This window comes from Balaenoptera ricei, chromosome 9 (assembly GCF_028023285.1).
Source record: "Balaenoptera ricei isolate mBalRic1 chromosome 9, mBalRic1.hap2, whole genome shotgun sequence".
Taxonomy (NCBI): Eukaryota; Metazoa; Chordata; class Mammalia; order Artiodactyla; family Balaenopteridae; genus Balaenoptera; species Balaenoptera ricei.
Window position 1 is genome coordinate 24054147 of NC_082647.1, and position 25592 is coordinate 24079738.

General features: G+C 50.6%; 3 protein-coding genes across 5 annotated transcripts in view; 2 read left to right on the top strand and 1 right to left on the bottom strand.

Moving 5' to 3' along the window:
* Window positions 1–90: 90 nt before the first annotated feature.
* On the top strand, window positions 91–10151 carry PRRT4 (proline rich transmembrane protein 4). Of its 3 annotated transcripts, XM_059932648.1 has the most exons (6): window positions 91–406; window positions 1641–2364; window positions 2450–2554; window positions 2880–2999; window positions 7793–8019; window positions 8542–10151. In XM_059932648.1, the coding sequence occupies exons 2-6, from the start codon at window positions 1713–1715 to the stop codon at window positions 9616–9618; spliced, it is 2181 nt and encodes a 726-aa protein (XP_059788631.1). In that variant the 5' UTR covers window positions 91–406; window positions 1641–1712; the 3' UTR covers window positions 9619–10151. The 3 variants fall into 3 exon arrangements, with proteins under 3 accessions (XP_059788631.1, XP_059788630.1, XP_059788629.1); XM_059932647.1 differs by having other exon boundaries at window positions 91–435; window positions 7793–10151; XM_059932646.1 differs by having other exon boundaries at window positions 7793–10151.
* A 5869-nt stretch (window positions 10152–16020) lies between these two features.
* LOC132371405 (chromobox protein homolog 1-like) lies at window positions 16021–16604 on the bottom strand. Its single transcript, XM_059932649.1, has one exon. The coding sequence runs from the start codon at window positions 16576–16578 to the stop codon at window positions 16021–16023; it is 558 nt and encodes a 185-aa protein (XP_059788632.1). The 5' UTR covers window positions 16579–16604.
* Window positions 16605–17424: 820 nt separating this feature from the next.
* RBM28 (RNA binding motif protein 28) overlaps window positions 17425–25592 on the top strand; it is a 29435-nt gene continuing 21267 nt past the window's right edge. The window contains exons 1-8 of the mRNA XM_059933466.1: window positions 17425–17639; window positions 19812–19970; window positions 20271–20365; window positions 20801–20876; window positions 21304–21396; window positions 22478–22549; window positions 23187–23373; window positions 23546–23688. Coding sequence (XP_059789449.1) covers window positions 17522–17639; window positions 19812–19970; window positions 20271–20365; window positions 20801–20876; window positions 21304–21396; window positions 22478–22549; window positions 23187–23373; window positions 23546–23688 — 943 coding nt within the window. The 5' untranslated portion in view covers window positions 17425–17521. The remainder of the gene's footprint in view (window positions 17640–19811; window positions 19971–20270; window positions 20366–20800; window positions 20877–21303; window positions 21397–22477; window positions 22550–23186; window positions 23374–23545; window positions 23689–25592) is intronic.

Genomic DNA, 25592 nt, shown 5'->3' on the forward strand with positions numbered 1-25592 from the left:
AGGGGAGAGGGCGGGCGCGCGGGGCGGGCGCGCGGGGTGGGAGCGCCGGAGGCGGGGAGGGCGGGCGGTCAGAGCGCGGCTGCCGCGGAGCCCGGCGCGCGGCTCTGCCGGGGAGCGAGGCTCGCAGCCAGGAGGCGGCGCAGCGGGAGGGAGCGCGGAGCCGGAGCCGGGCCGGGCCGCCTGCCTGGGGCCAGCGCTGCGGGCCGGGGACGGGCCGCGCCAGACCCAGGGAAGCGCGTCGGCGAAGCCGCGGTGGCCGGGACGAGCCAGGGGGGCGTCGGCCGCAGAGAGAACCGACCAGAGTCGGCGGAGCGTCGCCCAGCGGGGCTCCTGGGCCGCCGCGACCGCCCCTTCTCGTGGGACTTGCCGGAGGAGACCCGCCTTCGGGAGGGAGCGAGAGGAGCAGGTCTGCCGTCAGGCCAGCGGGAGAGGGAGGTGTGTGTGTGTGTGCGCGCGCGCGCCTGCCTGTAGGGGTGGGTGGGTGTGTAGGAATGTGCATGTCTGGGGATGACGGTGTGTGCTGTGTGTCTGTAAGGAGCGTGCGAATGTGTGTGTAGGGGTGTGTATGCCTCTGTGTCGGTATATACTGTGTGTGTCTGTGAGGTAGGGGGGTGTGTGTGTGCCTGTGACACAGAGCAGGCTGGGAGCTCACAGAGCTTGGGTCTGAACCCATGTAGGAGGGAGGGGGCTCGGCAGGACCAAGTGTGTGTGTGTGTGTGTGTGTGCGCGTGTGTGCGCACTTACGTGCAGGGGTGTGTGAAGGGTGAGTAGGTGAGTGTGTCACGGGTGCTAGGTGTGGCCGTGTGTGATGTAAGGGTGCTGGGTGCACCTCCATCCCTGGCTCACCCTCCCCTTCCCCTACCAGAGGTAGGTGCCTGGGGTGGGGGCCGGGGAGTTAGGAGTCTACGGCAGCAGCTCCTGGTCCAGTTTGCCTGCCTGGCCATCTTCCCCCCGGAAGCCAGAGATGGCCAAGCTGACCCTCCCCCCAATACTTCTAGGGTTAAGGGATGGGGAGCTGGTCAAGCCGCAGGAAAGAGGGTAGAGGCTGAAGGGACAGAGCTTCTGCCAGACCAGGGCACCCTGCTTCCCTGGCCAGAGCTGCCTTCTCCATCTCTGCCAGATCACTCACCCTGTGCTTCATCCCTCCAGGGACCAGGGCTCCCAGGGTCTGAGTGAGAAGACAAACATCTTAGAGGGGGGCCGGAGCTGGGGTGGGAATATGTTGAGACTCATCTGTGAGGGCCAGCTTGTTCACAGTTGTATTACCAGAAGGGTGCTCAGCACATAGTAGGGCTCAACAGATATTTGAGGGAGGAAAGAGAGAAGAGAGGGAGGGAAGGGATCTGAGTCAGTCAAGGACGAGGGCAGCTGGATGCAGTCAGACCAGTCCCCGTCCCGTCCCAGACTGAGCAGGTGGGGGAGGCAGGGGCTTAGGGAGAAGGAACCTTGGCTGGAAGAGAAGGGAAGCTGCAGGGAAGAGATTTGTGCTGGGGCCTGAATGTTCAGGAAGAAGCTGGCAACTCTCCTTGGGCAGAAGCCTTTGTGTCCTATCCCCACCACCTGCTTCTCTGGGATCAGAAGCCTCTCTGGGGCATCAGATCCCAGGCAGCCAGAGCTCATAGCACCTCTCCTCTCTCCAGGACCTTCGTGCTCAAAGGTGCTGAAGACCTGAGTCCCCTGCCTACCCAGGCCACCTGAGGCCGGGAGGGGCCATGGCAGGGTATGGCTGTCTGGGGCTGGGGCTGTTCTGCTGGGTCCTGCTTGCCGTCCCTGTGGGCTCCCAGCCTGCCTCCTCTGTCCCAGGTGCCCATGTCACCACTTTGGCCCCGCCACCTCAGAGTGAGGCCTCTGTGCTGTCTCTCAACCTGGGACTTAACTTCAAATTCCACCTTCGGGGACCTGCTGCTGCTTGGGGGAGCTCTGTCACGGAGACCCAGGCACTTTCTCCTGGGCCGAGCCGGGAGCCGGAGGAAGAGGTGGCCGGTGGGCTGAGGACTGACCCCCTTTGGGAACTACTGGTGGGCTCTCTCGGGAACTCCCCCCCAGAGCGGGGCTCTGCTGAAGGCAGCTCTACTCCCTGGGCCTCCTCCTGGCCTCTGGAGTCCACATCCCTCCTCGCTGGGCCCACTGACCGGCCCACTGCTCCCTACCAGCCCAGGATGGGCACCGTGACCTGGGCTACTGCTCTGACGGCTACAGCACCTCCATCCAGTGCTCCCAGGCTCCACCAGAGCGAGCTGGAGCTGAAGTTTGACATGGCGCTGAGAGCAGGCGTAGCCCCAACGCTTGGACATCGAACACTGCCCCTGCTGCCCAGCCTGCGGGCCAGCCTGGCAGAGATTGCGGGGCGCCTGGGACCCTTTGGTGAGTACCCACCCCAACCCCAGGAGAGCCTCTGCTGGCCAGTCTGGCAGGTGGGAGGAAGCTTCAGTCTGGGCTCCTTTTGCAGGGTTCTTTGGCACTACTGTGTCCCCACTCCGGAACTTATCAGGCCCGAGCCCCCCGGGCCCAGTTACATCCCCAAGCTCTGCCTCTGGAATTTCGGATTCTCCAGGTGAGTGTTTATTTCACTGCAACAAGCATTTATGGAACACCTCTAAATGCCAGCACCTCCTTTTTCCCTTGACTCAAGGGCAGCTCGCATTCCTTCTCCCAGGACCTGGGATACCAGCCACTGCTCTATGGGGAAATGCCCTCTTTGCCATACTAAGTCTGGTTTGGTCCTTGTAGCTTAGCTTCTGGTATACATGTGGCTACAATTCCTGGGACAGTGGCTCCCATAGGTCAAGCTCTGAGAAAGGACAGGATTTTCTCCAAAGCTCCAGAGGCCAACGCTGGCTGGTAGGATGGCAGTCTAGTCCTATGTGCTCCCTTTGCAGGGTTCTTTGGCACCACTCTATCCCCGCCCCCATCCCCCCAGGAGAAAAAACTCCCAAGTCCAAGGCCACTGGACCCAGCTGCTTCCCTGAGCTCTGCCTTCATTGCAACAGCATCACTAGGTAAGTATCCAATTCATTTAAACTTGACTATTATTTATTGAGCACTTACTACATGCTAGCCACTCATCGGCATTCTGGGATCCTTTTATTTCACTGTCATCACCATTCTCTTCATCACCACTATGGAGATATATATTAATGGTCTGAGAACAAGTGTTGCTGAGGATGGTCCCACACAGAGTTAAGTAATGGTCCTCTGAGAGTTTTGCAGTCATAGACAGAGCAGGATGTAGACAAATGTATCAGGGGCAAACGGACACAGGAACTCCTTCATGATTTCCACAGCCTCAGCACTAACCCCACCCTCTACTCCAGTCTGCCTGCCCTGCCTCCCCACCCTCCCACTCCGACCTTGGGGCTCTGTCCTTTGCCGTCTGATCTGACATGACGTGCTGTCAGATATGGGCAGAGTTGGGCCCCTCATTGGGAAGACGTTGAAGAGAAGACCTTGCGCAGACAGATGCCATCCTTGTTCCAGGGAGCCTTTCAGAACACGCACATAGACAAGCTGGTGGTGCAGAGCAAAGACCAGGGGCTCTGGAATCCTGAGACTTGGCTTTGAGACTTGAATCCCAATCCACTTCCTAACTGGCTGGTGACCTTGGACAGGCTATTTAACTTCTCTGAGCCTAAATTTTCTCCTATATCTGGGGTTTAATAATAGTGCCTGTTTTGTTATTGTAAAGCTTCCACATAATGTAATGGGCACAAAGTATTCGCTCATTAAATAGTGTCTGTTAACCTTGCTTCTTTCCCCGGTGTGTCCCAAGTACATTCCAGATCTACCTCTCAGATACGGCAACCGTGGCCCCTAAATGTGATAGGACAACACATACCACAAAAGGCAGAGGGCACGCTGCTTGGGGAGAGGTTCTGGTAGGTGAGGCCAAGGGAGACATGCAAAGGGTTAACTGTGGCTGGGCATCCTCTCAGGCACCCCACACTAGGAACTGGTGCAGCAGTGGAAACTGCTGGTCCCCGAGCTGCTTCCAGCTCCAGACTTAACACAACACTTGACTGTCGCTTCCTCTCAAGCAGACTCGGCACTCCTGGGCATGTGGGTGGGGAGCCTGCCGTCTCCTCCCCATCCAGCCCAGTGTGCAGCAGTGGCAGGATCTGCTGTGGAGTTGGGGGCAGGCTCTGTGGCCTCAGGGGAAGGATGCTGGGTGGCGGTCTGCCAGCCTTAGTGACAGCACTGGCCAGGCAGGTTTAATGAGTCTGGACAATATCAGAGGCAGCCCAGCCGGCTGGTGGCCCCGCCCTCCTTCCCCCTCCTCTCCACGGCTGTAGGAACCCAGCCTCTTCCTGGCTGTCCCTCTTGGATAAACCCCGGAGGGCTGCAGGCCTCCTGGAGAGAAGGCCAAAGAGCCTTGTTCCTGCCAGCACCTTCTGCGGGAGTAGTGGCAAGCAGTTAGGGGATAAAGGGAGTCTCTCTGTGTCTTCTCTAGGAACTTTCTAACCTTGGTACAGTTAACCTTTGGGCCTAGGGCTTCTCTTCTCTTGCATTAGGTCTGCTTCACCTCGGACAGAGCTTGCATTCAGCCAGTAAGCGCTGAACAGTTGTGCAGGTCGTTAACATAGTAAAAGACTTCCATACCAGTTGATAACTATCCACTCTCCTTAGCCTCCTGAGCACCACTCCCCTCCCTGACCACCTGGCTGGCAGCTGTTCTGATTCACCTGAAACAGTGGTTAAATATTTCGAATGTCACCCTGACAAGGAGTACCAATCCTCTGTGATCCTGGAGGTGGGGGGTTGGGGGCAGGGATGGGGCCAGGCCACTGATCCGGGCTGCAGCTTCCGGCATCCAGAGTAGAGAGTGATTCCCCAGCCCTTTGATCTGGGCAGCTAGTGGACTTTTCCATAAATTGAGCCGGGCCCTCTTCCCAACTCCTCCCCAGTCGGCTCTGGCTTCACCAGTTACTCACATTGACATCCCATCTCCTCTCTTGCCCCTGAGGTCAAGAGGAGCCACAGGGCCAGAGTGGGACCACCTTGTAAGGGAGGCCTGCTCAGGAGAGGGATCCTAGGAAGTCACTACCTTCTGGGGGAAACCGAGGGCCCCTTCTGTGGAAGCCTCAAATGGGGAGACAGACGATGAGGTCAAGCGGACCCGTCAAAGGCAGAGGCTGGGCCTTCTTCACCTGTCCCCACCCATACCTGGCCTGCCCTGCCCCCTGGGAGCAGTGCTCCTAGGTCAGAGCTCTCTCCTCTGACACTTGAGCTGGGCCTGTACTCTATTTCCTGGTTGTCATTCTTTTTCTGGCTTCTTAGGAATATTGCAGTTTGCTCTAGTTGCCATAATGCTTTGGGCCAGAGGTGAAAGATGGGGTCTTCTGTGGCCATCGAGTGAGAAGTGGCGCTGGAAGAAGGTGAGGCGGAGCAGCTCTCTGAGAGCTGCACTCGTCTGTACAGTGAGCGAGGAGGAGGCATGAGGGGCGACAGGTCGGCGCAGGCTGTGGGCTCCTGGCTGGGGTCTCCCTGCCTCTCTGCAGAGCCCACCAAGACCGGAAAGACCAAGGAGACTCATCCACTTTGCAGAAGTGGGTTGTGCAAGGGTATTTGAGGGGACCAATAAATGAGGGGTGAGGGAAAATGTTTGTGTATTTGATCCCACTGGTGTTAGACTGACCCTGCCCCCCACCGAATCAGCAAGCCCTCAGTTCCCAGCTGAATGATTCCTCATTTAACTCACGGCTGTGTCTTCAGTAGGTGTTTGGGGATGGTCAGGCCATCCAAATGGTGTTCTTTAAACAGGGTTCACAGAGTGAGACAGTGCGTTGACGTTCACTCATTTGACTAATAGTTGACTTTCTAAGGGAAAACAGCCTTTTGTTAGTTAAAACGAGAATTAGTTTGAGGCCAGAAATGGTCACACTCAAACAGACACACACCGATGACTGACGGGTGATAAACATTAGCCCATAATGATCAGACCAACAACAGTTGTATATCAAATGCTTATGATGCACCAGTCTCTCCAAAGAGCTTTGCACACGCTGGCCATGTATCCTCATAACAGCCCTGTGCAGTAGGTGCTCTTCCCCATTTTAGACTTGAGGCATATGATGGGACAGGAACCAGGGAACATGCTGCCATTTGCAGTAGGCAGCCAGCTGTATATATGTAATTTTTTGGCAGCTCCCTCTCTGCCCTCCCAGTTGCCCAATTCTACCTTCCCCTCCCCTCTCTCCAGGGCTGCTTTCTGGCCCGCTCACTCCTTTTCCTTATTCTTAGGATTGCTCTGTTTTCCATGTCCCCAGCACAAGCTGGCACTGCCTGGGGTAGGGATGGGGGTGCGCCTGCAGTCTTCCTGTTTTGTCCTGCTGAGGCATGGCTGGGTATGGCCAAGCAGTTGGGGCAGGAGTCTGCTTGTCAGGAGATCCTCCCCGCCTCACTCTACATCTGTCTCCCGTGCATTTCCCCATCGCCAGCTGGCTCCTCCCATCCTTCACCACCATCTTTCTCCCTCCATCCTTGCCTGCAGCTGCGGTTCTGCTAAGCCTGCTAGATGCGGGAGGGAGGTTCAGCGTGAAGCATCTTCCCTTGCTGCCTGGCCATGGAAAATCCTTGGGTCTAACTCTTTTTCACCCCTCTCTAGCTCCAGGAGAGTAGAATTAGGGATCTTAGTCCTCACACTCTCTTACTTGACTTCCCTTTCCTCAAGGGATGTGGGGAAGATGTTAGAGCACAGGATGGGGCTGGGAGCCTAAGTTAGCAAACCCCAGAGCACCTGAGGGGCTCACTCGCTAAGCTGTGATCCCCCCAAATGTTCCTTCCTCAGAGTTCAAGGGTAGTCTTGAGACCCAGGGGAGTCCATCTCAATGTCACCTTCTATAAAAGGGGGTGAGAACCAAAGGGGCACTGTATTAAGAGCCTCAGACCGATGACTTTGTAGTTGAGTTAGGATGGGGACCATAGCCATGGGTAGGCCGAGGTTGGAGGTGTAGCAGGCAGGAAGGCCAGTGAATAGGGAAGGTTGTGTTTTCTCAGGGTGCTGGGGATGGGAGGGTCATATCAACTCCCTCTGCTGTGTGTGTGTGGGGGGGTGGGGCGGGGCGGGGTGGCTTTTCCTGATGAGACAGGGAGAAGGGGGGAGCAGCTGAAAAAAGGCAGGGCAAGCTTCTTCTAGCACCAAGGTGGGAGTTGGGAGTCAGGGGTGCAGAACAAGAGATAAGCAAACTAGTATTATGAAGCGCCTCTGAAATCAAGGAGAGGGGCTCAAACTGGTGCTCAGATCTGGATTCCAGTTGCAGCTCTGCCAATTTGTAACCTTGGACAAGACACTTGGCTTCTCGACAGAGCCTCAATATCTTCATCTGGCAAATAAGAGGATTCATTTCTTCAACGGATATCTGCTCAGTGCCCACTCTGTGCCAGGCACTGTTTTAGGCATGGGTATTCAGATGTGAGCAAAGCAATCCTTGTTCTCACGAAGCCTCCTTCCTGGCGGGAGGATTGAACTAGAGGGGGCTTCTACAGCTCCTTCCACTTGTAAAATTCTGTGACTTCTTAAGAAAAACCCTTTTCAGTGGAATCACAGGGTAATGATCAAAGCAGGGAGCTGGGGGTGGATGGGGTGGGGGGAGGGCATGAGAGCTGAAACTGCAGCCGGAGGAGTTTGATGTGGGAGGGGAAGGTGAGGGGCTGCGGGGTCAGTGAGTCTCAAATTTAAGACAAGTCCTTCCTGGAAGCTATGAGGACTCTCCGATTGGCATACAGGCTACTGGCTGCAGGGTGGGCAAGGGGAGGGCTGCACGCAATGCCTCAGACAAACGTTCTTTGCCCACAGACTCCACCACCTCCACCTCTGGCCTGGATGACCCCTCCCCCGCCAGCCTTGGGAACCTTTCGGTGCAGCCAGAATGTGGGCCAGGGTCCTGCGGTATCAGAGAACTGCCTGAACGCGAAGCGCAGCCTCCTGCGGCCCCACTGCCCCTCTTCTTCCTGACCCTGGAGGCCGACTGGACAGAGGCCAAGGCTCGCTGGGGTTTGGCCTGGGAGGCCCATGTGTACGGGGTAGGCGCGCTCTTCGGCCTGGTGGCCCTGCTGGCGCTGCTGGCTCTGGCCCTCTTGCCCTGGCGCTGCCCGCCCGGTGCCCCCTGCCTGGCGCTGCTGGACCTGCTCCTGCTCTCCGCCGGGACCACCCGGGCCTTCCCGCTCTTCTACGACGCCTACGGGCACCGCGACCGGTTGCCGGCGCTGGCCTGGCTGCTGCTGCAGGACCTCCCCCTGCCCTGCCTGGCCGCCGGCCTGGGCCTGGCCTGCCTGCTTCTGGCCCGGCCACGCCCGCCGCGCTGTCCAGCCGCCCTGGCCGCGCTGCTGCTCCTGGGGCTGGGGCTGGCGGCCGCCGCCGCCCTCGGGAGCGCCGCCCATCGCCCGCTGCGGGCCCTGCGGCTCGCCTCCCGCGGGCTGCACGCCTTCCTCGCCGCCCTCCTTTCCGGGCTCCTGCTGGCGCTGTCCTGCTGGGGGGGTCGGCGGCGGCGGGCCGGAGCGCCCCTGGGAGCGTCCGGCTTCAAGGGCGCCACTCCTTTCCCGCAGGCGCGCAGCCCCTTCGGCCCGCTCGAGTCCTGGCGGCGCGCGGCGCGCACGGCCCCGGTGGCGGGCACCTTCGGGCTGCTGAGCGGAGCCCTGCAGGGCTACGAGGTGCTGCACGCCCTGGGCTACGGCGGCCAACCTGGCCTGGAGGGGCCCTGGCCCTGGTGGGCCTTCCAGCTCGGCCTGCGCCTGGGCGAGGTGGGCGTCGCGCTCCCGTTGGCGCTGCTGGGCCTCTACCCGGCGCTCTGCAGCCCCCGCGTGCCGCCGCGCTGCTGGGCCAAGCTCTTCCGCTTGTCCCCCGGCCACGCCGCCCCTCTGCTGCCCGGAGGCTGGGTCGCCGGGCCCCCGGACAAGAAGCCCCTGGGGAGCGCCATCGCGCGTGGCGACGCGGAGCTGCTGCAGCTGTGCGCCCTGGTAGGGTCGGGTCCCGACCTCCTACTCCAGGGAGGAGGCTGCCGGGGCTTCGACGGCGCGGCCGCCAACCCGGCCCCTTCCCCGGCCTCCTCCCCCTGCAGCGATTACACCGTGGACTTCCGCCCGCCCTCCCCCATCAACCTGCGGCGCAGCATCGAGGAGGCCCTCTGCAGCGAAGCCCTGCTGAAGCCCGGCCTCTTCCAGGGCCCGGCCTTCGGGGAAGCCCTGCCGGGGCTCGGCCTCTACCGCACCGCCTCGCTGGGGGCGCAGACCGGGGCCGGGCCCACTGGGAGGTCTGGGGAGGCCCCTGGTTCCCCCGCGCCCCCAGAGCTCCCCTCTCCCGGGGCCTGGCCCGCGGGCAGCAGCGCCTCATCCGGCTCGCTGTGCGGACTGTCGCGGGACAGCTCGTCCATGCTGCTGTGCTCCAGCCCGGACAGGCCCCCTCGCTGTCCGCTGGTCTGCGTCCTCAGTCCCCCGCGGCCCTCAGGAAGCAGCCCTAGCCTCCCGGTCTCAGGATCCTACCAGGCCCTGTCCCCACCCTCCCGCGACTCCCCAGAGCCTACTCCTGAGCTGCAGGCCGAAGAGGCCTTGCTGCAGGAGCAATTCCTGGACGCCTGCCGACAGATTGACGAGCTGAGCGTGGGCAGCGACACCATAGACCTGTGAAGATGTGGGCCCCTCGCCGCCCCGACAATACGCCCCTTTCTGGCGCCTGTTCTGCCCGAGACCTGCACACTGTAACCCTTCCCCAATCCCGCCTGGCTCAGATACCTCTCCACGCTTCCTTTCCCACCAGGGACCCCTGGATGGGTGGGTCAGCAGCCAGGCTCTTTTGATTGGGAACTAGTGCCACCTTCTCTGGAGCCCTGGGCACTGATGCCCTCAGCTGCAATTCTAGGCTGGCAGGGCTCCCACTTTCCTTGGCATTCACCAGCAATAAAGCTCCAAGGTGCTCCACTCCAGACCACCACTTCCCACTGTGGTGCTGAGTGAGAGGGGCTGTCCTCAGCAGACCTCAGGACTGGCCTCAGTCCCCACACCCACCTCTGCCACGCCCAGGAATCCCATCCCTGCGTGACTGAGACTCCGTGTCCTCCGCATGACCCTTCCCCATAGAAGGGTCCATGGCCCATCTAGGAGACTCTACAGCAGTTGGGTGGGAGGTGAGCGCTTTCAGAGTTAATTTATCAATAAAATATTTTCGGAGGAGAAAGGTCTGACCTTCTTGGAAAAGCTGAGATGAGGCAATAGCAGCAATGGTTCTGCCAGAACTGGAAGAGAAGTAGTGTTTGGGTGGGGTGGGTCCATCTCAGACCCCAGTGACCTTCACTCCTGACTGCAAGGGGTCTTGTCCTCCACATGACCTTTCCCCATAGACGAGTCCATGGCCCATCTGGGCTGAGTGAGGGTCCTGGGAGTGGCCCCTTGAAGACCCTTCTGACTCCCTGGGAAGTGGCTTTTCAGAGTTGGATCACTGCCCTGAGAAAAGAGGCAGAAACTCTACAGTCGTTGGTGGAAATGTCTGCATTCCTAAGAAACTGGCTTCAGGTCCTGATGGACAAGTGGTTAGGGACTAGTTAGTGTCAAAGTCCTTCATGGAAATGTTGATACACATCTCAAGGGCTTGATCACTTTGAGCTGGGTTTCACAGCAATCTCCCCGCCACGTACCCAGAGGAATTCACAGAGGAAACTACTTGCTCCACCTACCAACAGGACCTCTTCAAGTTTGGACTAACAAGCCCCTTCCCCTGGAGAGCATTCATCTCCCACAGGTGCAGATCTTCCCTGGAGAAAGCCTGTCTTCGCCAAACCCCAGCCCCATCCTACCCACCAAAGCAGAACTCACAGTGCAGAGACCCATGAATACATCCGGCCACCAGGCACTCCGTAATCCCTCCCTTGTCCAGAACATTTGGCTCTGAGCTCTGTAGTGTGCATTTGTCATTTGGCTAAAATGCAGTAAGTTCAGAGTGGCACTAAAACAGAGTCAGAGATTTGAAAACTAAATTCTGGCAGTGTTTTGGCAGATGTCCTGCACATCACAGGGAAGCCTACAGGGGCACACATACTAGGCTTGAAGTGGAAAAACAGGAACAGGAATGGTTTTTCTTCCAACTCTGCCCATCAGCGTGTGGGGATTTGAGAAGGGAAGCAAGGGAGCCAAGAGGGAAGCAGGGAGGCCAGGAGGGGAGGGGGCCCTCACCAGACCAGGTCCAATGCACTAGTGGAAGAATTAAAGCACTGCTCTCCTCACCCATGAAGCTCTGTCTTGGCTGAAAGGAGCGTTCAGAGCCTGGAATCTCAGCAGGAGGAGGGAAGCCAATGATGCTTGGGGCAAGTGAGGGTCATCGTAGGGAAGAATATGAGAGGAGGGTGGGGCAGGCACAGCTGAAGAGTGGGACTGGAGTGGTTCTGACTGTGTCTTCTCCATCACCTGGCTCAGCTTGGCTCAGAAATTCTTGCTGCATCGTCACTCTGGGCTGAGGCCCAGAGAACTGCCATCCTCCTAATTACAGGCATTTCTCACTGGTGTTGTAGTGGCTGTAGCGGCCCCAGCACCAGAGCTGCTCTGAGAAATTGTTTCCTTTCTTCCCCACTTACCCTTCCATCTGCCTCTGCTCACACTCGACTCCTCTCTGCCATCTCTTCCTCATCCTGATCCTTGCCAGCTCCTCTCACTCTCTCACTCTCCCCATCAAGGGTCCTTGGGTTCAGGCACACACCTCTCAGCAAAGCAGTCCAAGCCCCACATACCCCCAGTCAGTCTCTCTGTATGTTTGTCTGTCCGCCTGTCTCTCTCTCACAGAAGCGGGCAGCGCTCGCGCGTGCGCGCGCGCGCGCGCGCACACACACACACACACACACACACACACACACACTCCTTTTCTGTTTGGAAGCTCTGAATGGGGCTGGTGAGATGGGGAGGGGGCAGGGGAATACAGCTTGTTACTCACCAGCTCCAGCACTTCTTTGATTTGCCTCAGCAAGAATCGCCTAAGCCCTTTTACTTGATCAAGAGGCTGAGACTTTGGTGAGACAACCCTTCCCTTTTGTCTCATGCCTCAGCCCTTCCTTACCCAAAGCAGTTTCCCAGAAGAGCCCGGGTAGACCAGGGTGTAATATGTACGCCCTCAGTTCCAATTCTTAGTACTGTAGGAGACTGAGAAACAAACACCTTCATTTGTTCAATCTCTTTAAAACATTTTATTGGATGCTTACGATATGCTAGGTGATGGGGGTAGACAGGTGAGCTAGGTGGACAACAGCCCTGAACTTATGAAGTTGAAGGTCTTTTGGGGAAAGCAGACATTAAAGAGTTAATCGTATAAATAATTACAATTACACAAGTAATTAATTACCTTTGCGAGAAGTGCTAAGAACAAGAAGTATGCGGTATTATAAGAAGGTTTGGCTTGCAAGCGGGAATGGAGCCAGAGGGATGGGGCTTGGAAGAGGATGGCTGAGCACAGCCCAGGCCTCTCTTACTTCCTTTCCAGGCTCCTGCAAGTGATGGATGAGAAGAGGCCAGCAGTTTATTTCCCCTGGAAGCCACGTTGCTGATGTGGTGCAGGGTACCACGACTCCTGCTATTTAATAAAGAACCCTGCATGTGTCCCGGTTAGATGGATGAGCAAATATTCCTGATTGAAGAACCACATGGCTTCCCTGTTACAAATGTATAGGAGGGGATGGGGCTGAGGCTGAGACTGGGAGACTGAGATGGGGAGCCAGGTCTGAAAGTTGGGAAGAGTACAAAGGGTCAGTTGCATTGTTATACTCCCCTAGGGTCACAGAACTCCTCCGTACTGTGGGTGGCTGCTGCCCTCTGATGGGCACAGGGACACAGTTTCCTTTTGTTCTTTATGGAAGGTTTGGGTCCAAAGTATTTCCAACTGAGCATTGTAGGGTGTGTCCCAAAGGGATGTTGGAGCAGCCTTCTCAGGATTCTTTCCCCAGTGCACACTGCAGCCAGGACTGGGAAAGCCTCTATATAGCTAGGGCCCTGAAGCTTGCAATTTAGACTTTGGGTATGAAATTTTGATCTCTAAGGTGATGAAGGGGCAAGAGAGGAGGAGAAAAAAGAGAGAGGAATGTGGAATTCCAAACCGACTGTATTCAAATGATCCATCCCATTTCCTTTGTCTATTTGTCTCTCTTTATCCTGGATGGAATTAACCCATGGCCTTAAAAATCTGTTTTTTATTTCAATACTTCCTCTGCTGAGTTGTGTGTTTAAAAATAACTGTGACATTTTCTTTTAAGCATATAATAAATGCTTAAAAGCTAGGGTTTCATAAATCTGATGTTAAACGTTCTCCCTTTCCCCCTATCACTGTCAACCAGTCATCCATCCAACCAAAATGTGCTGAAAGTAGATAGGGTTTGAGGAGAAAGGGAAACACTTTTCAATGTACCTTTTGTACTTCTTGAATTTTCTACCTACCCTGTGTTCAGGTTATGCCATTAAAAGTAATTATTTAAAAAATGCATTGGGTACTTTTGTTCTGTACAAATGTTCTTCAGGGTGCTGCAGTCCTGCACACAGGTCAGTTCCTGGGCCCAATGGGATGGCAAACACTGTCTGTGTTCCAGGATCCAGGAGCACCCAGATCTCCTGGCCAGTGGGATTCCTCAGCCTTGGCTCTGTCTGATAAGCTGACCTGAGGAAAGATCTCCTGTCTCTGGGAGGACCTGGGTACTAGGTCTGTGTGTGCAAGCTGGATGTCATGTTTGTTCTGGGTATGTTCTCACGTGATCTTGCATGGTGCAGGCTATGATTTATTTGTAATTTTTTCCCTTATAAGTCTATAGTTTTATTAAGACAAAAACTGACAGTGTTGGTATGAAGGTTAACATTTAAACAAAAGTTTTCACAGACACCTAACACGTGCCTAAAAAGATTTTACAAGGGAGTTCTAGATGCAGGTCTAGATGATGTCAAGAACTGATGGATCTCATGATTCAAGACAGCATTTTGGGTTCTAGTTAATTCTTAGGATTAAAAAAATTTGTTTTATTTTAAAGTGAACCACTGCCCCAGTATGAAAATTTAATCTTCTCCTGAGACCAGGGCTTCTGAAATCATTCAATTCTTGAAGTGATTCAGTGAACTTGTGTTCAGTCAGTGACTGAACCCTGCCACCAATGGTTTCAAAGTTCAAAAAACAGAGGCTCCAAGAGTTTTCCACCTAAGAGCACCAGCCCTTGTCTTTGCCTACTCTCCCACCTCCTATACCACCCTCTGCCCTTCCCCAAATACTTCAGCCAGTGGCTTGATGGAGAAGCTGATATTTATAACTTCATAATTGGAAAAAAAGGGTCTTCTTGTCAATTTCAAGAATTAGCACCTCTAAGACAGAATGATCTGCCTGTGTATACACTCCAGTAAGACTTTTCCTCCTCAACCAGTTTCCATCCCTCAAATGGCAGCTTTGGTAACTTCTTAACTGGCTTAGTCCTTTGTTGGGAATAGCATTAAGCTCAGGCAGGGAACCCCTTGGCTTCTAAGTTTCAGGCGTTCACAGCTTTTTTTTTCTTTCTATTTTTTTAAACATCTTTATTGGAGTATAATTGCTTTACAGTGGTGTGTTAGTTTCTGCTTTATAACAAAGTGAATCAGCTATACATATACATATATCCCCCTATCTCCTCCCTCTTACGTCTCCCTCCCACCCTCCCTATCCCACCCCTCTAGGTGGTCACAAAGCACCGAGCTGATCTCCCTGTGCTCTGCAGCTACTTCCCACTAGCTATCTATTTTACATTTGGTAGTGTATATATGTCAATGCTACTCTCTCACTTCGTCCCAGCTCACCCTTCCCCTTTCCTGTGTCCTCAAGTCCATTCTCTATGTCTGTGTCTTTATTCCTGTCCTGCCCCTAGGTTCTTCAGAACTTTTTTTTTTTTTTTAGATTCCATATATATGTGTTAGTGTATGGTATTTGTTTTTCTCTTTCTGACTTACTTGACTCTGTATGACAGACTCTAGGTCCATCCACCTCACTACAAATAACTCAATTTCATTTCTTTTTATGGCTGAGTAATATTCCATTGTATATATGTGCCACATCTTTATCCATTCATCTGTCGATGGACACTTAGGTTGCTTCCATGTCCTGGCTATTGTAAATAGAGCTGCAGTGAACATTGTGGTACATGACTCTTTTTGAATTATGGTTTTCTCAGGGTATATGCCCAGTAGTGGGATTGCTGGGTCGTATGGTAGTTCTATTTTTAGTTTTTTAAGGAACCTCCATACTGTTCTCCATAGTAGCTGTATCAATTTACATTCCCACCAACAGTGCAAGAGGGTTCCCTTTTCTCCACACCCTCTCCAGCATTTATTGTTTGTAGATTTTTTGATGATGGCCATTCTAACTGGTGTGAGGTGATACCTCATTGTAATTTTGATTTGCATTTCTCTGATGATTAGCATTCACAGCTTTTAAACAGTCTCTCACGTCCTCATTTAGGTTGCCAATGACATTTTTTGAAAGGATGAAATATTCTGGACACAGAACCAAATCATCATTAGTTGTTCTTTCCTTTGTTTCACCATTTCCCCCATCAGGCCCCAAATTTTAACAAAAATAATCCTAACCCATCTCCCTTCATTCCCACCCCATCCCTCCCACCCCAAATAATACACCACTAATAGCCAAAAACTACATATATGCTACGCTGTAAAAATGCAGAGTTAACACTATTGGGAAGAAAGCTGTGGGTTGTGGAGATGCTCTTTGAAGATCTACAGTATCCTTTGCTCTCCCACATCCCATTCTGCAAGTTTTGTCCTTCATAGAAGGCCCTTTGCTTTTCTCAGCAAAGTTCAGAATGGGTTGCCTTGAAACACTGACCCTCCTTCCCCTCCACTGGGATGGGTGTGCAAACTATACAGCACGGAGTGACTTTAAAGCACTTGGGCTGCTGTAGGGTACAGAAACTATACTGGCTCTTCAAAAGACATCTTCTCAAGCCACCTCTATGCTGTCAAGACAAGTAGAACTCCTTCTTTCCCCACTTGAAACCCACAGTCATATGTGACAGGGGCTGGTACTCAGGAGAGTTAATTCTTGTCATCTTTTTTGTCATCATCCTCTGAGGCGTAGGAATGCCACGTCAGCCTTTCCTCATAAAAGGATATGACAACCTGTGGGCACTTGACATTGGCCCTCTTGGCAGGGACCAGGTCAACCTCATCAGAGTTTTTCCATTTCATCAGGAACATGAGTTCTCCACTGGAGCCTGTAGCTCCAATAATCCGCTGCGGTTCCAAACCCCGGGCAAAGCCTCGTGGCTTTTCTGACTCTTCTTTCTTCTTCTTCGGTTTGCTCTCCTCCCCCTTATCTTCCGAATCAGAATCAGCTTTGCGCTTGCCTCCCTCTGATTTATCTGTCTCGTGTGCTGTTTTCTGTGACTGCAGGAACTCAGCAATGAGGTCGGGGCAATCCAGGTTTTCTTCTGGCTCCCATGTGTTGTCCTCATCTGAGAACCCCTTCCACTTTAGGAGGTACTCCACTTTGCCCTTTACCACTCGACGGTCGAGAACTTTTCCCACCACATATTCTTCTTTCTCTTCTTCTAGCACCTCCTCCACTTTCTTCTTGTTTTGTTTTTTCCCCATAGTGCCCCCAGCTTTCTGGTATAAAGGGTGACGGGGCTCAGAGCAGCACCCACGAGCCCGAGAGGAATCGGTGCTGCGCTACAGGCGCGTCTTGTCGGGCCGGCCGGGGGAGTGGCGACCAGTAAAGCAACAAGACAGTTGACCGCGGTTGAGCCCCTCACTGAAGCGGCGTACTGCAGGCCCCGGGCAACGGCCCTCCTTTTTTTTTTTTTTTTTTTTGATTAATGTCTGTCTACCCCCACGAGACTGTATACCCCATGAGGGTAGGCGCCCCGTCTTTTTTTAGCTCACCAATTTTATCCTTAGTGCCTGGCACATAGTAGGACCTCAGTAAATATTTTTTTGAAACAGTGTATGATCTGTGCCTATTTGTACTTTAGTAGCTATAATTTGTCTGCGAAGTGTTAAAGGCACAGTTGTAGTTATCTGTTATAGTGTGACAGATGTCTCATATTCTCTGAGAACATGAGAATTGTCCGAATGATGTATGTGACGTACTTGCGTTGATGTGCATTCTGGCTGTGTTTTATCTGGGAGTCTGGGGTGGCACTTCAGAAAATATTTATTAAACATCCATTATATGTTAGATCCTGGGTTAGGGCCAGAGTAAAACCAACTTCTCCGGCCTGCCCTGCTGAGTTTGGTATCGATCTCCAGGAGGTTACATCGTAAGCAGTGTAGGAAATAGCGAAGCCAAATTTCTCTACAGCGGCGGGGGCGGTACTTGGATTAGGGGTGGAACCCCGCTCAAGAAGCTCCGCCCCCGGGCGTCATGATTTTTTTCCTTCCGGAATGTTTTTTCTCCTTTTACCACGTTTTCCTCCGGACTCTTTTGAGTGAAGAGCACTTCCGGAGTCTCCCGGCAACTTGGCGTGGTCCCCCTTACTAAAACCTGTTACTTGACTCGCGTGCGCGACGCCGCGTGTTTCTGTTTCTCGGCCTTATGGCCGGGCTGACCCTGTTTGTGGGCCGCCTCCCGCCCTCGGCCCGCAGCGAGCAGCTGGAGGAGCTGTTCAGTCAGGTGGGGCCGGTGAAGCAGTGCTTCGTGGTGACTGAGAAAGGTAGGGGGCGGGGCGGTCGAGGACAAATTTGGGGTTCCTGGGAGCCGGGTGGGGGCGAGGACACCCAAATTGAAGCGACCCGTATAGTCCTTTACCTGCCGCATAGTGAAAGGACTTGGAAGTTGAATTTGTTTTCTAAACGGACTCTGCTTTAGATGGATCCATACGGGCCGTTTCTGAAAGTCAAATCAGTCCCTTAAATTTATGTAGCGCTTTCCGTTTATTATGCGCGCTCACATATAAGATCTTATTTGGTAGTAAATAACTAACTTTTAATAAAACACCAGTAAGGCTTATTGAGAATCAGCTGATAGCCAGGTGCGGTGCTTGAGTTCCATGTGTTATCTCATTTAATTTCCCCATCAGTCTTGTTGGGTGGAGAGTTAACTCCATTTTACAGACGAGGAATCTAGGGCTTAGGGAAATTTAGTAATTTCAGCTTAAGTTCATACAGCTAGTAAGTAGTGAATTCAGAATTTGATCACCAGACCCGGAGCTCTTAACCAGTATGTTATTCATTCACCCAGTTATTTATTCCGTAAACATTAATTGAATGCCTATTTTGTGCCAGGCAACTATTGTAGGTCCTGGGGATACAGCAGTGCACAGAACCAAACCAAAAACCTTGCTCTTGTGTTCAAGATGGGGAAGACAGCCAATAAGCAAATAAGCAAAATATGTAGTGATAATGGTGATAAATGTTGAGGAGAAAAATAAGTCAGGGAAAAAGGATAGGGAGTCTCTGTAGATGTGTGTGTGTGGTGGTGGGGAAGCTGTAGAGGAGTGAGGAGTAGCCAGGGAAAGCCTTTCTGATGTGAGAGAGGGCACATGTGTTTCTCAGTGGGAGGAGCAGCCTAGGCAGAGGAAGCTAAAGGATACTGAAGAAGAGTGTGTGTAGTATATTGGAGGACTAGTGAGGAAACCAGGGTGACTGGAATGCTGTGAGTGAAGGGAAGAGAATTAGCAGATGAGATCTGGTGCTACCAGATCATGTAGGACCTTATAGGCCATTGCAAGGACTTTGGCTTTTACTCTGAGATATGAAACCACTGGTTTTGAGCAGGGAGCAGTAAATATGATCTGGCTTGCATTTTGGAAGATTCTCTCAGGCTGCCGTGTTGAGAATAGGCTGCTAAGAATAGGACAGAAGCGGGGAGACCAGTTATTAGGCTCCTGTGGTAATCCAGGTGAGAGAGAGGTCATGGTGTTGGACCAGCTGTTGTAGCAGTGAAGGTGGTAAAAAGTGATTGCAATATGGATATTTTTGAGAGTAGAGCTGAAAGAATTTGCTGATGGATCACATGTGGGGTATGAGAAAAAAGAGAGTGTCAAGGAGTCAAGTCTGACTTCAAGGGTTTTGGCTTGAGCCGCAGGAGATATTTACTGACTTGTGGAATACTTTGGGTAGTAAGCAGACTACTTGGTCTGTCCTTTCCTTTTTTGATGCAGTAAATTACTTAAAATTTTACTGCACAAAAATATTAAACTGAAAAAAAAAATACCAAAAAGGGCAAAGGTGGGTTACAGTTGATATTTGCAACTGTTTGTCTTAAATGATTCGTTTGGAGAAAAGCGATGATGATATTGGCTTTTCTCTTCTTGGTGTGTTCTGACAAAATGAGGTAAGAGGTTTACAGCCGCTTTAGAAAGGTTTAATTTGATATTGATTTCTAGGGCTTGGTAATAATGGTAATAGTGTCTGCAGGCTTCTGAAGCAATGTTTATTGTTTGAGGTTCTTTTTTCAGGGCCCCTGGCATTCATTGCTGATCTGTTCTGTGGAGCGGTGGCTGAATTATTTCTTTGTAATTTTTGAAGCTACCATACTTACCTTTCCTACCTTCTCTGGTGATGTTTTGTTCTGTTTGATGTTGAGTTCTTCTTTGGGGGTGTAATGCATTATCATGGGTCCTCCATATTCTTGAAATTATCAGGAAAGAGGGAAGAAAGGGAGCTAACAGCAAAGACACCACATTAGAAGAGGAAGCCTAACAATTTCTGAGCAAAGAGGGGACGGGGGCCACTCATGCTAATCTTGTCTCTTTCTCTTTTGAGAATTTTGGCAGACTGGCTGGCCTGGCTGTATATTTGCTAGTTTAAGGCTGTGAGAATACTGGTTTAGGGATCTTGGCTTACTGTTAATCCCCCCTTCCCCCATCCCCATACTGTTCCAGGAAGTAAGGCATGTCGAGGCTTCGGCTATGTCACTTTTTCTATGCTGGAAGATGTTCAGAGGGCCCTCAAGGAGATTACCACCTTCGAAGGCTGCAAGATCACCGTGACTGTTGCCAAGAAAAAACCGAGAAATAAGTCCAAGGAAAAGGGGAAAACTGGTGAGTTTCTAGTAGCCGAAGGGAGTTTTCCCCCAGGATTGAGGGGACAGTGGATTGGCTCTGGGAGTAGTGTCTAGGCCTAAAAGCTTCCTGAATTTCCTCTTGATGTCCAAAATCATCCAATGTATTTTGTTACTCATTTTAGTCTTTTGTTTACTTCTGAGTCTGGAAAACCTGGTATTCCTGGGCATTGCCATACTTAACCTTGTGTTAAATGCCATCTGTTGCTAGTAGCTTCTTTCCTGTGATGTTCTGGGCCGAGGGGATCACAGATTTACTTCATTGCCATTTATTTTTTAGAAAATTCAGAGTCCCCAAAGAAGGAGCTGCAGCCTAAAAAAGCCAAAGTGGCAGATAAGAAAGCCAGATTAATTATTCGGAACCTGAGCTTTAAGGTAAGAGACAGAGAAAACTAACAGTGAGTGTTCTGAAGGCTGTTGGAGCCAAGGCATGCTCATTGGTCGAACTCCTCACCAAGATGGTATAATTGGGCTTAATTCCTTCTGGCAACGAACTTTTTAGCCTTGTTGAATTCAGAAAATGGGCCTGTATAAACGAGAACTTATTAAGGACAGAGACTGTGAAGATGCCTTGGGGAAACTACTGCTGAGAAAGGGAGGGGAGGAAAAGCTCTCTGCTATCTGTCCTTTTTGCCTGTATAGGTACAAAGCAAGATGTCGTCTATTTTGAAATGTTTGGTGTCCTAGTCTCAAAATTTAAGAAGGAATACAAATATTCAAGCTCTTCCTGGTGAACTAATTGAATAGTTGATGTTTTGTGTTTATTTGCTGTGATAATATCTCTTTTTCTTTCTTCACTTTTGGCTTCAGTGTTCAGAAGATGACTTGAAGACAGTATTTGCTCAGTTTGGAGCTGTCCTGGAAGTAAACATCCCTAGGAAACCAGGTACTGGCAAACCTTTATTTTGTGTGGATTAGATTAAGGTTATTTTACATAATGGTCTCTTTCTGTATCACCTTTGAACTAAGCAGAAATACAAGGTTCAGGTCATACTCTGTGAGCCCCAGATGATATGATATATGTAAAGTATCAGGCACAGTGCTTGACAAATAACAGTGTTTAGTCCCCTTACGGTATTGTTAGTTAGATCAGAACTACTTTTAGAAGGCAAGTTACAGTTTGAGAAAATGCATTGCTCTCCCCAAGCCTGTCAGGGTAACCTCAGCAGGATATAGGCGTTTGCTTTGGGCAAGAGGCTGACTGGTTGATAGGATTTGGGTCTTCTTGCCAGTCCAGGTTGCTGTAACATCTTCTTAGTGTCTGTTGGCTCCCTACCTGCTACCTCTAACTTCTTTGTTGTGTTTGCACACAGATGGAAAGATGCGTGGTTTTGCTTTTGTTCAGTTCAAAAACCTCCTAGAAGCAGGAAAGGCTCTCAAAAGCATGAACATGAAAGAGATAAAAGGTAAGTTTTCTATGCCCGTACCATTGACTCAGATATTTCTGGTGTTTAGGCAAATTAGCACAGTAACCCACGTTCTACATTTTCAAAAGGTGTTTGCCTTGTTGAGAGTCTCATTGCTAATATAGAAGCTGTTTTGGTGAAATAGTCCTAGTACTTGATCTTAGGGTTAAACTTGAAAGGACCCATGCTGTCCTTCTCTTTTCTTTTTTTGGTGATGAGTGTCCTTTTAAATCCCTAATGAAAAACTGTCCCTGACTGATAGAGGCAGGTTGCTGTCTAGAGGATGTGGGATTAGCAGGTTCCTCCCTCTTGGTTATGATCACTATTCAGCATCTGTGGGCTTTTTTTTTTTTAATTATAAATTTATTTATTTTTTATTTATTTATTTGGCTGCATTGGGTCTTCGTTGTGGCGAGTGGGGGCTACTCTTTGTTGTGGTGCATGGGCTCTAAGTGTGCAAGCTTCAGTAGTTGTGGCACGCGGGCTCAGTAGTTGTGGCTCACGGGCTCTAGAGCACAGGCTCAATGCTTGTGGTGCACGGGCTTAGCTGCTCCGTGGCATGTGGGATATTCCCAGACCAGGGATCGAACCTGTGTCCCCTGCATTAGCAGGCGGATTCTTAACCACTGCGCCACCAGGGAAGTCCACCTGTGGGCTTTTAAACTGACCTTGACGTTACTCTGGGTATTGATTTACCAGGTACAGTGCCTAAAGAAGGGATTGGCTTGGAGACTTTCTAACTTCTGAGTAACGTGCAGTTATTCCAGAATGTCTATTTTCCCTCTTGCTAGTATAACTGGAAACTTGGTCTAACTGGAAGCACTGTTCTGATTATTACTCTGTCTTGTTCCAGGTGTAGTGGCTGTGTAGAAAGGCAAAACTTCTGTTCATTGATAAAACGGTTAAGGGTTAAAAGAGTAGACACCTACCAGGAGTTTTATTTTAGGACCAACAGTCTCTGAATCTGCAGTTTTTTTGTCTCCTTTGGTTCCATTACTATCTTTGACTAATAGGAAGTCATTTATAGGAAATAGGAATGTTAAAGAGAAGGCCTTTCTGATGCTACTTTTCTGTCTGACAGGGCGGACAGTGGCTGTGGATTGGGCTGTGGCAAAGGATAAATATAAAAATACACAGTCTGCCTCTGTCGCAGGTAAGATGCAGTGGTGTTGGGTAGGAGGGGTTTTATGTCCTAACTGTTTGTCAGTCTGTATTGTACCATCTGGTGATCTGGTCCCAAAACAGGATCTTTTGAATCTAAGCCCACTCCTTGATGTGGATGTGAAGAGTGGGGCCCAAGTTCATTGTCCCTACTACTTGCTGTCCTTTCCCAGCTTTCATAATAGGGAGTGATGGAACATTAAAAATAGGGAAACTTAAAACTTGAGTTTTATTTAGAAAACAATTGGCTTTTAAGCCACCAGGAGCTCAGAGAACAGAACGCACAGAGATTAAATTTCATGGCTGGGCTCCAGAGCGTGCATCGTGCTGGCCGTGGTGCACGATGATAGGCTGTTCGCGGAGGCTCAGTTGCTGAGCCAGGTTAACCGTAAGGCTTCTGATGAATGGGACAGCCTCCGAGGGAATCTCAGTGATGAGGGGTTTTTGTTGTTTGCTTTTTTGCTTTTTTTTTCCTCATACTTTTTCCTATTATGTACAGTAAGAAAAATATATGAGCTTCTGTAAAACCAAAGGAACCGGGAACTTGGGGTATTAGTTACTCTTGTTTAAATAACCTTGTTTTGGATACTAAATGAATTCCTAACTTTCTTTACCAACTATGTATGTAGGTGAGGAGAAGAGGCCTGAACCTAAATGTCAGGAATTAGGTCAACAGAATGGCAGGGAAGAAGAGGATGTGGAGGAGGAGGAGAACGATGGTGATTATGATGATGAGGAAGATGATGAAGAAGAAGATGAGGAGGAGGAGGAGAATAAAGAATCAAAGCTGACCAAGCCTGTGCACATTCAGAAGAGGTAAGTGGCTCAGTGTGTTCTGAGGCAACAGAGGAAGATTCAGGGTTGTCCCTGAGAGGAAAATGATATCTTTCCCTGCCCCCATCATTGCAGAATTGACATGTGCGGTGCAGTTGGATAGGCAGGCCCCTCTCTCATCCCAGAACCTTAGTTCTGATCTGTGCCATTGCAGAGCAGTCAAGAGGGCAGCACCTGCAGAAAGCAGTGAAGAGGAGCATTCCGATGACAACAGCGACCTGGAGGAAAGCGACAGTATTGATGGTGGAGAGGACCTGGCTCAGAGTGATACCAACACTGAAGAGCAAGAGGAGGAAGGTTTGCCTTAAATTTAAAATAAGTTACTGAGAAATGTGCATCAGTTCAGCTCAGTCCTCTTTTTAAATAGGACCCTAAGGTGTCCTGTCAAATTTATGTTTAAATGCTGAAAATGAAACCTTTATATTCCTTTCTTTTTTTAAAAAAAATTTATTTATTTATTTATTTATTTTTGGCTGCGTTGGGTCTTTGTTGCTGTGGGCGGGCTTTCTCTAGTTGCCATGAGCGGGGGCTACTCTTCGTTGCAGTGCACGGGTTTCTCATTGTGGTGGCTTCTCTTGTTGTGGAGCATGGGCTCTAGGCGCACAGGCTTCAGTAGTTGTGGCACGTGGGCTCAGGAGTTGTGGCTTGCGGGCTCTAGAGCTCAGGCTCAGTAGTTGTGGCGCACGGGCTTAGTTGCTCCGTGGCAGGTGGGATCTTCCTGGGTCAGGGCTCGAACCTGTGTCCCCTGCATTGGCAGGCGGATTCTTAACCACTGCGCCACCAGGGAAGCCCCTATATTCCTTTCTTTTAAAGATTTTTTTTTTTTAATGAGTTTGGAATAGTGTTTGAGGATTAAGATTCTTAGGGAATTTAAAACCTAGCTTAATGCTGAGGCACTGCCTCTGTCTCTCTCAATTACCCAAATTGAATGAATAACTGGATAAACAGGATATTGCATCCTACCACTAAAATGGGTTCTATTCAATTAATTTAATTTAATTTATTTACTTCTGTACTAAAATTACATTTTATTAAATGTAACAAACTCAGGAAGGGAAACACTTGTATTTTTCCATCCATGCTGTTGTCTGTAAACAACAGATTATATGGAGTAGATTTGAAAGCCCAAAGATGGTGTTTTTTCCCCTCAGTGATTAGAGGTATTATTTTAAGTATGTCTGCAGTGTTAGCAAACCCCAGAACATCAGCTTAGTATATTCTACTCAGAATCAGAGGTACTTGAATCACTGGCACCTTCCAGGATGAAGACTGACAACAACAATAAAATAATCCATTATGATAGTAACACACTACTGAACTCAGAATTTCTTATCTGGAAAAGCTCAGTTCTTTTAAGCAGTCTTTTTTGCCTTTTATCATGGGCTTAGGAGTCAAATCATGTGGGTTCAAGTCCTGGCTTTTCCATTTCTAGTTGTCTGGTTCTGGTCAAGTCCTTGCCTCTAGTTTCCACATTACTTCATCTGTGATTGGATGTTAGAGGTCCCTATCTCCTGACATTGCGGAGAGTACCTTCCCAACAGTATTAGTTGCCTTTGTTGCTACTAATCTTATTTTTATGTGCCCCCCCCCCCCCCCCCGCCCCGCCGCCCCCGCCACCAACAATCTTCTAAAAAATGTGTGAGTCTCATTAAGTTAGATGTAAGATGGCTGCTGATAAAATCTTCTGCCTTTAGTGGTCACTGGGAGGGAGGCGGAGGCAGTCTGAGCATTCCACTACTCCATTCAGTTGAGCAAATCAAGTCTCCTTTCCTCATCATTTGCTTAAAAAGAAACATTTATTGAACACCTACTAATGTTAAACTTTGGGCTGAACAGAAAAAAAAATCCTGTTCTCTAGGAGCTTTTGATCTGGCTCCACTACTTTCAGTCACAAAGGATTGGCAAGAAGACAAGCAAAGACCAACAAAAACACTTCTGCACTTTCATCAGAGTTTTTTAAAACTGTAGATGAAACAATTTGGAACTGATGAATGAACACTTATGTGCACACCCTTCCCATGTTGTATGTAAATGCCCATGTGTTTGCTCTTTGGAAAGGTTGGAATAGATGCTTCATGTGACAGTGATTTTTAAACCTGTCATGAAAGAAAAATGTACTTTTTTTTTTTTTACTATTACTACACCTTCGTTTATTCAGACAACAAATATTCAGAGTGCCTGCAGTGCTAGACACTGGGTGA